General features: G+C 46.2%; 1 protein-coding gene across 1 annotated transcript; it reads right to left on the reverse strand.

The window, feature by feature from the left end:
- Positions 1-252: 252 nt before the first annotated feature.
- On the reverse strand, positions 253-11,402 carry LOC135397473 (uncharacterized). The gene is made up of 11 exons (XM_064629077.1): positions 11,121-11,402; positions 10,561-10,873; positions 10,338-10,489; positions 8,757-8,929; positions 7,186-7,338; positions 6,870-6,935; positions 6,119-6,213; positions 5,974-6,047; positions 4,260-4,491; positions 3,204-3,303; positions 253-539 (listed from the first exon to the last, which is right to left on the reverse strand). The coding sequence occupies exons 1-11, from the start codon at positions 11,400-11,402 to the stop codon at positions 299-301; spliced, it is 1,881 nt and encodes a 626-aa protein (XP_064485147.1). The 3' UTR covers positions 253-298.
- Between the last annotated feature and the right edge of the window lie 1,105 nt (positions 11,403-12,507).

A 12,507-nucleotide genomic window follows, 5' to 3' on the forward strand; every position in this document is an offset into this window, starting at 1 on the left:
ATGACGTTGGCAGACAGACTGAAATCGAAACAAATCGGAAGGGGAGGGCTCGGTTCCTTGAATGGGCACTTGTTCGCTGCCTCCTATTGAAAGAAAAGTAGGGACCTAAGGTCGCGCCCCTTTCAGGGACCACCGTAGTCCCCTGAAGACCGTGGCTTTCGGGCGCGACCTTGTTCGCCCCTAGCTTTGAGCGTAAAACGGAGAGGGTCTATTCGGCGTTAGAAGCGACAGTTCATTGCGCATATCATTTTATTACATTGACGTATTTAGGCTATTAAACTTTTTTTTTCGCGGTTCGTCAAAAGAACCAACTGAGCCTGGAAGCGAGACTAGCATCTTGGTTCATAGCGACCTTGACAAACTCCGCGGTCGAAGGAAACCACGCGAGTCGTGCACTCCATTCCTGGAAAGCCTTCCACGCCCTACGGTCTTCGTCGGAAATATTGTGGTTGACGCAACGGTCAAACTTCTTGTAAAGTTCTTGGCTCACATACTCCAGGAACAGGACGTTGCTTCTGGGATAGAAGTTGTTCCATGACCTGAAAGAGGTATATAGTTCATGTCAGTCTTGTGCAGTTGATAGTTGCAGTAACGAGGTGACCGTAAGACGAAAGTGTAATCAATTTAATCGTGTAGTGTCATACAGTTGTATGCTTCCAACGACTTTCTTATCGTGAAGTTGATACTACGAAGAGCGACTGTGGAGTATGGTACAAATACTGGGTTATTTTAACGCGGTAACCGCATCTGTAACTTACTAATCACACGTTGGCAAGGCAAATAAAGCGTGTCCTACATCGATGAGCCAAAGTAGGATGAGGCGAGCTGGACGAGAAAATTTCCGTCAATTTGAGGAATAAGACGAGTAAAACAACCGCATGGACGTTGCTGCTAGGGCGGCTAGGTTGTGGTTGTTAGTCAATGGTAATTCCAAATGGTTGTGTAGCAGCGATGAATCACCATTGAGTTCAAGCGTCATCCATTTCAATTGAAATGCGCGTGTTACGGGTTTTACATGCCTTACAGCACGCTTTATCTTAGTACTGATATAATGGCATAAAAGCGGGCTAACTAGGGGCTCAGGCTGTTTTACTATGGATTACGGTTCTAATACCGATCAGAAACTATACTTAATCGCACTGCATTTCACAGCTTCTTTCACGAAAAGTAACACATTACTATATAACGTACCCTGATGCTGGGGAGAATCTGACTGGGGGTTGTCTGTTATCACCAGCTCGCCTTCTTTTTAGCCGCTCTTTATGTAACCACTTACATTTAACGAAGAGAGTAGGAAGTCGCTGAAAAGGTTAGCCAGCTGCAAGACTCAAACCCACATCATCTGGATTAGCGGTCGAGGGCTCGACCAATAATTATACCGGTAATGTCTGAGGCGTCTTAACCCGGCCCGAGCAATGCAAACGACTGTCATACAACAGTTCTCTCGCGTGTCGTGCTTCTCACATATACTGTTTCACTGTCTTATTTGTGTGATGAGACGTGGGTTTCAAAGGGGAATGTAAACCAGGTAAGAGAGCCTCAGATATCTGTATTCCTTATTGCATTGAAAGCATTGAGCGCGGTGATATAGGTTGGGCGAGAAAATTACGTTAAAGGGAGATTTCGCAAGGAATCGAAAAAAATAAATAAATAATAGGTGAGCAGCACACCGAACACGAACCACCCCCTCGACACCGAATAATTAATTAATTAATTTTGCGCGAGTAAGTAATTCGTAAATCATGACAATAGCAAACCGAAACCGAAATCCGAAGAGCAGGAAGCAGAGCTCCATACTACGTCCTTTCGTCCGGAGGAGGATACTGTGACGTCACCCAGCATTCTTGTCCGCTACGAAGCCTGTATTCTCCCTTGCTCTATGACGTCAGCAGGGTGTTGCTTTCAGTGCCCTCTCGCTTCACAGAAGTGAAGCCCTCGCTTTTTCGTAATAAATTCGTTTGAATAAAATCGGTGATTTTCTTGCGGAGTATACCACTTTAACCTAGTGCAACGATGCTTTGTTACCCCATCCCAGGAGAAATTTATACAGTTTAGTACAGCACATTTGAGAACTTGTTAGTGCACTTTATACAGCAGAAACGTTTGGTACAAAATAAAAGCTTAATACGATTGCAGTTGTTGCTATGAAACCCGTTGTGATAGTCACAGTTACTTACTGGTATAAAATGTGGTCTTTCTCAGCTCGGTGAATCTGAGTTTTCCTTATTTGAGTATCTCCCACATAGTTGCCACGTTTGGTTCCAGTGCATTTCATGTGACTGTTCATCAGATATATATATTCCGCCTCAGATGTGCCCCTAAGACGGTTTACTCTTGACTGTTTCAATCGTTTAGTGCGGGGACACTTGATGCTCGCCTTACAGTCACCTTCAACAGCTTCCCTGAGACAGAAATGGCTTCTAGCCCTCAAGAGAAAAGATAAGTTCAATGCTGACACAGCAAAGATGTGTTCACGGCACTTCAAAAGAGGCTGATTTTGTCCCAAACGTGCCAAATGGAAGACGGGGCCTCTATAAATTTGCTGTTTCAGTCTTCACATTCAAGAAGAAGCAGCCACAGAGAAGACTACCAAGGGAACGCGTAGTAGTGATGCAAAACTATCGATACGTCGTCGATAGTGTCCAGAAACATAGATAGTTTTAGGATAACTGACCATCGATACTTCCGCTATCGTACTAAGCTTTTTATTTTGTACCAAATGTTTATGCGGTATACAGTGTACTAAATAGTTCTTAAATGGACTGTACTGAACTATCTAAATATGTCATAGGATGGTATATTAAAGAGCAGCCTTTGCACTAAGTTAATGTAATTCTCTCTCCCAAAATCGAAATGACCGTGCTCCAATGCAACGATGAATCCAGAAGCACTCTTTCCTTGCTTTGCATTACCGTTTGGTCGCCTTGTCTCACCACGTGAATAACATAGGCGAAACAGCACATGTGTGAGGCAAGACATGCGATGGAACAGCTGCGCGTGAGTCGTGTGTGTGACTCGGGTCGGGGAGGGAGTCTCAGACATGGCGAAATTCCGGAGGTTTCCGTGCGTGCTACAAGAGGGCGCTGGGTTTTACAGTCTTATAGTCTATCGCGTCCGAGTTCTCCACTTGTACCCCCCGGGGTTTCTGGTACGGGCTGCTGATCAGTTGACCAGAGCGATAAGGGTATCTCGTCTTAACCTACTTGATATTTTGTCCTATCTTTCCGCAGGTGACAGCCAGTGCCTCGTGCACTTCACGTCCGGACCACGTGACCTCAGGATCGCACCAAATAATTCCCTCTCCTATAAAACAGTTGAAAAGGCTACATCGGTGACTTATATGTTTATGAGATCTGGGCCCGTTTGCATAAGTAGGTAGTTGAAGTAGATTTACACGTAAGGTGCGTCTACCTACAGTGTCTCTACATGCTGCACGTGCTGCAGGGTAGGACTTCGAATAATTTCGATCACCCGGGGGGTTCTTTTGACGTGCGCCGGAAATGTCCGACGCGCGGCGCTGGAAGCAATGTTTACCTACCCCGCGTTGCTATACCGTCCTCGGCCGGGATTGAACCCGCGGACGGTAGTAATATGGGGGAATTGAACAGTTCGTCCATGTTTGCGTAAAAGTTTGCATTAAATAAGCAAGAATCCCGTACTCAATGTCAGTTCGCCTCTCCCGCTGTCTGCGCGCCACCTAGAGGACCCCAGCAGAAGAACTCAATGAGTGATAGTACTGTCGTCTGCGCTGTTACTTAACAGCAGACGACAGGTGTATTTCGCGCTGATCCGAAACTGCCGCAGAGTCCCCTCGTGTGCGGTGGAGTTTCCGGGCTTACAGAACTCAAACTACAACAGCACTACTCAATTCTGCAGTGCAAAAACTACTGCGGAGAAGAATATTCAATGTCGAGAAGGGAAACAGGAAAAATATACTATCACAGGAGCGGCGTGAACGAAAACAACAACAGATTGGTTTATTCATCGGCAATCATTCTTTTCTCCGCCATCTTCAGGACGACACGAGCGCCTTATATAGGTAGTTGGAGAGGCGAGTAGCATTGAGCACGAGCTCGCTGCTCGTGCAGGAAGTGCTGCCGAAGCTGTCGAGATTCTCAACTCAACTTTTATGCAAACGGGCCCTGATCCTGATTGAGTTTAGGTCGACAGAGTTATTCGATGCAGTAGTCATACATAGTTTGTTGTTGATGCACGAGCATATAAGAGCTCCCAAAGTAAACAACGTTCAAATACTCAACCTTGTTGAACGCGTGAAACGGCGAAGCTTCCGACGAACGGTTCCACTCCACCGTTGCCAACTGCGTACTCCTTTCCGCCAACTTTATATTGAATGCTTCGTTCGGTCGCACTGAGAACGTAGATGTGTTCGAGGCGCAGGTCGCGATGCTCGAAGCTGAGCTCGCTTTCTGCTGCCGCTATGGTCAGGACTGTTTGCTGAAGAATGCTGAAGAGTTGAGGCGCAGACAGCACCTAGGAAGAATGAAGTCTTGCCGTTTTAAAAACGATGAAATGAAGAACATGCTCTCCCGACGCCTTTTGGCATAGCCAGTCACGGGAGAGGAGGGGGGGGGTGATGTAGGGGGAAGGTGTGGTCAGCCTGCACTCAAATGGTTTGCTCGGTGCACCCAGGGAAGGGAGGGGGCGTGGTAACCCTCTTACTCTGGGATTTGGGTAGGACTACCTACCACCGAAACCAAGCGGGCATCCCTCAGTATAGTCTTCATTGGAATGCTCCCTGTACCACGGTAACCGCCAGGATTGTTACCCCATCGGTTGCCGGCTAGTCAGCCACGTCGAATGTCATCAAGTGGCAACCGGACAATACGACTGAAACGTGGTCCTGACCTGCCAACTGCGTGCTACTCCGCATACCAGCCTGACATGCCCCGATGCTCCACGGGGCCTTTCCACGCAGCTAATTAGGATAGCGTTCGCTAGGACCGCCACTTGTCTGTTGGGGCCTTCGTCGTGGCTGACGCTGTTGTGGTACAGCACATGGTCTGCTGTCTACTCTATACATCATGGTCTGATGGCAAAATACAAATTCCACTGGCTTATCTGGAGGTGGCTTATCTCGTTTCGCTGGTCGATTCGGGGCGGATTCGAGTGTTTCTCTTGCAGTTTCAGATCAACTCGCTCCACCACGGAAAACCCGGATTAGACTGGAACTCCGAGAAGGTACTCTCGTCACTTCCGCATCTTGGGAGACAGCAAGCCGATTAGCTGAATTCGCTGAATGTGCGCGTAACGACTTCCGACAAGTTCTCGGCTGCACCACCGTTGTTTTTCGCTTGTGGATTTTGTCGCTCTGTAGTCCATTCAAGTACTCACCCCAGATCAGCTAGTGGAAATTTGCCATAAGGACCTAGAACCTCGCCGCAGTTTCCGATTGGGTTAGAGGGTTGATGACGAGTAGACGACTACTAGTGCTAACTTCCCCGCGAAGTGAACGTCTAGCCTGCCAGGTCTAATACCCCGCATGTCTGCGTCCGTATTTGTGGTACAGGTTGGGACAAAAGTTTACGGAACACGCGAGCGGCGTACTTTTTCTTCGGTGCGACACCCTAGCGGCTGCAGGAAGCGGGTGAGTTCACTGTTTCGGAGGGGTGGAAGGGTACGCTGTTAGCGACACACAGCGGTAGCTTCCACTTCCCAAACACAACCAGGCGATACCGGAACTACCGCTGTGTCTCTGGCATCGCACGCTTGCACCCCTCCGAAGCAGTGAACTCACCCGCTTCCGCCAGCCGCTAGGGTGTCGTACCGACGAAAAAATACGCCGCTCGCGTGTTCCGTAAACTTTTGTCCCAACCTGTAGGAGTATTGTGGCCATGCAGTGCCTGGAAAACTGTCTTAGCCTAGCGTCTGGTGCTGGTATGACCAGCATAACATACGTATGCATAACATAGCGTAACATATTAGACACGTGAAGCTTACTCAAGGGTTTCATACCTCAATAGACGACAGTGGACTTCCTCCGTATTTCATATAGATTACAACATAAGGTTGAGGAACTTCGACATCGGCTGAAAACAGAAAGGCATATGTTGTATAGTTAGAGCAAAATATGATGGTCGTGTAAGCGTTGCACGCTTACCGTACATGCGTTCCACGTGACCGCCAGTGCGTCGCTGAAACCTTCTACAAGCGTTTAATAGAAGAGCCGGGTAACTATCCCATACGCAGCGAACCCTGTCAGTGACAAAATAATAGTAACGGGAAATAGGTGAGGGACTTTCAGAAGGTAGCGAATTGTCATGCAGAAGTATGTCTTTGTATACATTGTCGCGGCTTTGAGCCAGAACGAACCAGTGGAATGGTTCAATGGAATGGAACAAATGCAACTTGTATTCTCGCGCTGCTGTAAGCAATATAACGGTTCTGGTACCAGCTGGTTCATTCTATATTTTTTCCCTCCTGCTCATTGACTCTGAGTGTCATGCAAGAGAGAACGAATAAGATGTTCAAAAATTTCCACAGTAAAACAGAATTTACGAGTACAAGCACGTTGGTCCAGAAAGGCGATAAAAAAATAAAAAAGTAAAAAACGAGAGAGTCAAACAGCCTTGACCCAAACACTGAGACGACAATTATTTTCGAGACTTTTCTGTAGATATTTTTGGGGCGCCTCGCGCTTTGAAGATTGGTCACCGCAGTGCTTTGTTTGCAATGCCATTCCTTTTACACCTACAAGTACTTTAAGTACTGTGAGTTTACAGTTACAAGTACTCCTCAGAGTACTCTAGAAGCACTTTTGCAACAACATTTTACAGGATCAAATACCCATTTCTGCCGAGGGAAAAACTATTTAATTCGTTTTCTTTTGTTTTTGTTTTTTTTTTACTTACTTGAATATTTTTATGAATCCTTCCGTATAGTTCTCACATCCCCCATTAGACAAAACTTCGAGGCTTCTGCAAAACATTCATATACGAACGTTATATCTTGAGTCCCGATATTTACAAAAGTCGACAGAAAAATTGATTGATTGATTGATTATGTGTTTAATGGCACAAAGGCAACAAAGGCCATAGAGCGCCAAAACCATGGTGAGTGTGTCGGAGATGATTATGGGAAAGATGATGTGAGAGAGTGTGTGGTAGTTAAAACCTATCTACAGGTATGAGGTATGAGCAGAAAAAAAAAAAATGATTTGGTTCTCACCTTGCAATACGTATATGATTCTCAAGTTGGTCTCTGTAGCGAAGCACGTAATCTGCTCTGTGCAGTTTGAGTACAGTTAGTCCATCGGCCGTGGATATCCGGAAGACGTCGCCGCTTCTGGATTCTCCAATTTTGATACAGCTACGGATGTCTCTGGGATACAAGAATATTCACCAAGTCATGCGTCACATGAACGTTATATACTTCTTCCTAGTTCTGTTTTTATTTCCTTTTTTTTTTTTATCCGCAAGACGTCCTTGCGCTTTTCGTTTTTGCTTCTAGTTAACGTGATGGAATTTTATATTTTCTCAGGTAGTAAAACCGTACACAATGTTTGCGTACAGGTCCCGACAAAAGTTTACGGAACACGCGAGCTGTGTATTTCCTCCTCGGTACGACACCCTAGCGGCAAGCGGAAGCTGGCGAAATCAGGCCAGTTCATTGCCTCAGAGGGGTGGACGACTGCGCTCTTAGCGACACACTGCGGTCGTTTCGGTATGATTACTGTTGTATGTGCCCGCAAAGTAAGTTGGATTTTACTGTTGTGCTCGCCAACAACACGTGATTCAACGGTTGTTGAGAGAGGGAGATCGCCGCTATCATCGTGATAACAAGGATGAATCATGGTGGAAACACTTTACGGTGTATTGCTTTTACTGGAAAGCCGTGGTATGTAGACAAGAGAAAGAAAGATATCTTGTAAACAGTTGCTTTATTATGGACGACGCGTGACGAGCTGATAAACAATTGACACTGACATTGATAATTGATTGGTTGATAAACAACTGACGTTGAGTCACGAGTTGTTGGCGAGCGCAACAGTTAAATCCAACTCACTTCGCGGGCACATACAACAGTAGTCATACCGAAACTACCGCTGTGTGTCGCTAAGAGCGCAGTCGTCCACCCCTCTGAGGCAGTGAACTAGCCTGATTTGGCCAGCTTCCGCTTGCCGCTAGGGTGTCGTACCGAGAAGAAAATACACCGCTCGCGTGTTCCGTAAACTTTTGTCGGGACCTGTACCACCTTCTGACTTGGTTGTTGACCTGCTACAGTCTGAAAGCACAACACACGCTCTTGTTGCGTCGCGTTTCTTGTCCCTGATGCAGTTGGCTCAGTGCAACTAAGTGCAAGAGGGCTGCACACAGTGCACATAAAACGAACAAAAAGAAAATTCTGGAGTCTGGAGTAGCTTTTGAAATGGGAAGATGGGCAAACAAATACTGTCGCTCTGCAAGTGCACACCTGGTGATTTTCGCCGCGGCAGCGGCCCGGTGAAAACACAATAGGCGATTTCAGATATTGCCCTTGTGCTCCGCACGGGGGCCCTCCGTCGCCCAAGTCACGCGCATCGCGCAATGCGTTGTGGGAAATGGTTTGCATTCGTGCTCGTCTGCCTGTTGCTTGAAGGTGCGGGAGGTGAAGGAGAGAGAAAACCGAAACCGTTTGCGCTCTTGTTCTTCTCTCTGACTCATGAAAACTAAATCCCAAGGTGCAGCGGGGCTTTCGCAACACGGCGCTCTCTGGTGGGCCATCCATGCAATTTCTGAAATCGTCTATTGCGGATTTACATTTCATGAAGCATTGTCGTGAAAGTAGTTTCCCTTCGCTGTTCGCATAAGTTCAGTAAGTCTCCGAAGAATCCCTTCTTTTCATGGCGGTCGATCAGGTCAGCTCCGAGCGATGCCCCCAGGTACTCGGCGAAGGCTCCAAATACGTCTTGAATGATGTCGCCCACGAAGTCCTGGAAATGAGGCATCAGTATGACTGTATCGCGAACTGTGAAGCATGTACTGGACATACGATGTATCCACAGAAATGATTTTAGTGCTGCGAATGTCTTGAACGCGGTAAATCTGAACGAGAATCTTATGGCGTTCTTTGCTCTGCCGGTTACATTCTGATTGCCGCATTTTCCGATTTTTTACTGCAACTTTCATCCATCTTGAACAAGGTTAAAATCTGGGCGAGTTGGCTGTTCATTTCAAAATCGATAAAACACCGATTAGTTCAGTATAGTCATTCTTGGTAGTTACTTGTACCGTCCTCTGTCCCTTTCTTTACCCAGCACCGTGCTTTATCGATTTTAAAATTTCATCTAGGCCCATTTGATGTTGGTATTCTTTGATAAACAATATCAAGAGAGTCAGCCATTTAGAAAGAAAGTTAGTGCAAGCTTTGTCACTTTCTTTTTCACTGCGAACTAAGTCTAAAAAGTTATTGCCATTGTGTCGCTGTTCCCGGCAAAACATTTTGTAAGCAAATCCGTCACATTTCTAGTGCTCTCACCGCAACTCTCATTCAGAAAATAATTTACATTGTCGTAGCATTTCAGACCTCGGGACATGAACTCACATTATAATAGGCTATATTTTTTTTTTCGCAGGGGGAGTCACTTCTTCGAGAGCCAATAGCGAAAGTTTGTTCGCACAGCGCTCACAAACGGCGTAAAATATCGCCAACACAGGAGAACTGGCGTGTTCTCCTTGTATTACCCTTGTCAATGACACATTTTGTAGAATTCCAGGACTATCCGTTGATTTGCATTGAGCCCGAATTCGCAAATATTTTAGTGCGCGACACTCTATCGAGATGGCAGCACATGTTCGAAAAATCAACGGCTTAACCTTGTCCTCTAAAAAATACGTCATTGACTAGAGAAAAGCTAAAAGAACACGCTGTACCAATGTTACGACGATCGTTTAGAGCGTTCACGTGTTTTGTGCGAACGAAAATCGCCCATAGATTTCTGAAGAAGTGAAAAGTAGTGCGACATTTATAACTTCGCAAACCATTCGACACACGACGTGCACATGAAGAATGAGTACCCGAATGTTGTTCCCGGAACTCCTCTCGGGATGAAAGGTGAACGTGACTATATAATGAACAAGGATTTGGGTATGTCGCCTTGGACTCGAACGCTTACTTTGTTGAACAAGAGATAAACTGATGTTCTGAGGCTGGAACAACATAGAGGGGACAGATACACACAAAGCCTCAAATTGCCTAAGAAATCAACGATGAAAGATGAAAGTCACTGAAAAGGTTAGCCAGCTGTAGGGATCGAACCCACATCCGGCAATCCAGAAGATGTGGGTTCGATCCCTACAGCTGGCTAACCTTTTCAGTGACTTTCATCTTTCATCGCTTACTTTGTATTCATATTCGACCTCATCCACAGCAGGTAGTGTTGCATGGTCCTCTGGATCAAAGTCATCACCCGTGTCTACATTCGAATCTTCGTCGCTCAGTTCGTACCTGTTGTCTTCCTCCTCTATCAAATCATCCGATGGTTCGGCATCATCTGCATCCACCAGTGCACGTGCAACTGATTAGTCTGCCGCCAAATAACGACCCATCAATAAAGCGCCTTACCTTCTTGAAGGTATTGTTGCACTTCGTCCCTTGGCCCTCCAGAAATCATCCACAAGTAGTCTCTCAAACTATTAAATTGCGTTTCAATAATATCGTCATCGGTCGAAGTTTCCGGCGGCTCTCTCACGCGACGTTTCGGTGTTTCCAGGCTTCCGGTTTCACGGTGGACATCAACGAAGCTCCTGAAGATTTCATCCTTGACTCGTTGAAGCAGCAGCATGAATATGAGCAGTATGAGGGTCCAGGTGATGGTGAGGAATCCGGAATGGTCTTTCGCTCGTTCTGCAGCGGGTTGCAGCTGTGTATGGCGAACCTGCTGATCCGGGATACCAAAATAAATATCGCTGCAAAGTATCTACTGCTACGTAAACTCGAATGCTCACGAGGCCTAATAGGCTGAATGCCCATTACAAGGTTGTATTTTACATACTTCCTGCGCTATTTATTGCGCTGCAGTAATTACTTTCCTTCGCACTGTCTTCGTGAGATCAAGCTGGCTCGTAGAATGGCGACGCCAGCCAAAAGAATAGCGACGTACAATATTACGTATGTCGCCCTACCTTGTCCGCTTCTTTGGGTATCCACGACGGCACAGGATAGATCATAACTGCAGTGACTTGTCTCTCTCGTGAAGCTGGACATTTAGCCTTTTCAGCCTCATACATCTGCAAAGACCGTAGCGAGATATTGGGAAAGTTGGACGTTCCGTTGGGTGGGACGTGCGCAATTTGCCTCTCCAGCGGAACCCATCTATCCAATGGAAGCTTCACGGCGAAATACACGGTCGTCAGTGCGAGCAGGTGTTGGAAGAAGTTGACCACCTGTGGTAAGAACGCTGGCATCGTCGCCACTGACGATGTCGATGGGTCTTCGTCTCTTGGTTCGTGCTTGTACAATGGACGTCCTGGTGCCTGAATAGTAGCTATAGTATTGAGGCACCCTACTCATTTCCATTCACGTTGTACTTTGGACGCTCTTTGATGATTCCAAAAATGCTATACTGTGATGTTCCACGTAGGTTTTGTCTGCGCAGTGTGGCGACATGTTGATGATTCCAACGTTAAGGAATCAAAGAAATACGAAGAAGAAGCGAGACAAATGCGTATAGATTAGCGGACGAAAAACATGAAGACACCGTGGTTTGGGCATCGTCACCTCATTGGTCAAGGGAACATTGGTTTCACAAGCTCTCGTGAACGCCGTGAAGAGAGTTCGACATGCCTTTTCTCTCTCTCTCTCTCTCTCTCTCTCTCGACGCTTTTTCTCTCTCAATGTCAGACATGACCTACTTCCGCCGCTCGCATTTACTTTATGCGCGACGCGGTGGGATATGTTTATTAGAAGACAAACAAACAAACAAAAAAGAATGACATAAAGTGTTACGAGCGAGTTCAACTAAGCGTAACGTATGAGACTTACAGATTTACAGAACAATCTTCCTCTTCATGTGCACGGTAAAAAAGATCTCGCTTTTCCCATCTAGCTGTGTCTGCATTTCGTTGTCGCAGAAGTGTTACAACATATCTGCTCGTTTATGGTATAGGCTGTACCATTGGCAGCTCAGGTCATGATGAAGACTGGGAGCGGTTCCGGGGAAATTAAAGGAAAATCTGCTTACGCAAAAGCAAACTTATAACGGACTTGTTCCTCTCGTGACCGCATATTATATGTATTTAGGGAGTGACTTTTTCGGGTTAAATGCCTCTCTCAGATGCGGGAGGTAAAAATTGGGGCGCTATTTTTAAAATCTGTAATTCGGGGAGAAATCGGGCGATAATTGTGCCTTCGGGTGTTATCGGGCGTTTTTGTTTCTCCTCTCGTCTATTAAGTCATTTCCAAATCTCTCTTTTTGTTGTTGTTGTTGTTGTTGTTTTTTTTGCGGGATCGTGATCTTCCAGCGGTAACCCACGAAGGCATAGACAGTGTTGACACACATGGGTGTATTAC

The sequence above is a fragment of the Ornithodoros turicata genome, chromosome 6 (genome assembly GCF_037126465.1).
Source record: "Ornithodoros turicata isolate Travis chromosome 6, ASM3712646v1, whole genome shotgun sequence".
Taxonomy (NCBI): domain Eukaryota; kingdom Metazoa; phylum Arthropoda; class Arachnida; order Ixodida; family Argasidae; genus Ornithodoros; species Ornithodoros turicata.

Excerpts from the sequence above, each read along its gene's own strand:
- LOC135397473 (XM_064629077.1), bottom strand. The coding sequence starts at position 11,402 with ATGCCAGCGTTCTTACCACAGGTGGTCAACTTCTTCCAACACCTGCTC. Across the intron at positions 10,874-11,120 it reads TACCCAAAGAAGCGGACAAG|GTTCGCCATACACAGCTGCA; the intron begins GTAGGGCGACAT and ends CCGGATCAGCAG. Across the intron at positions 6,048-6,118 it reads TCACGTGGAACGCATGTACG|CCGATGTCGAAGTTCCTCAA; the intron begins GTAAGCGTGCAA and ends TTCTGTTTTCAG.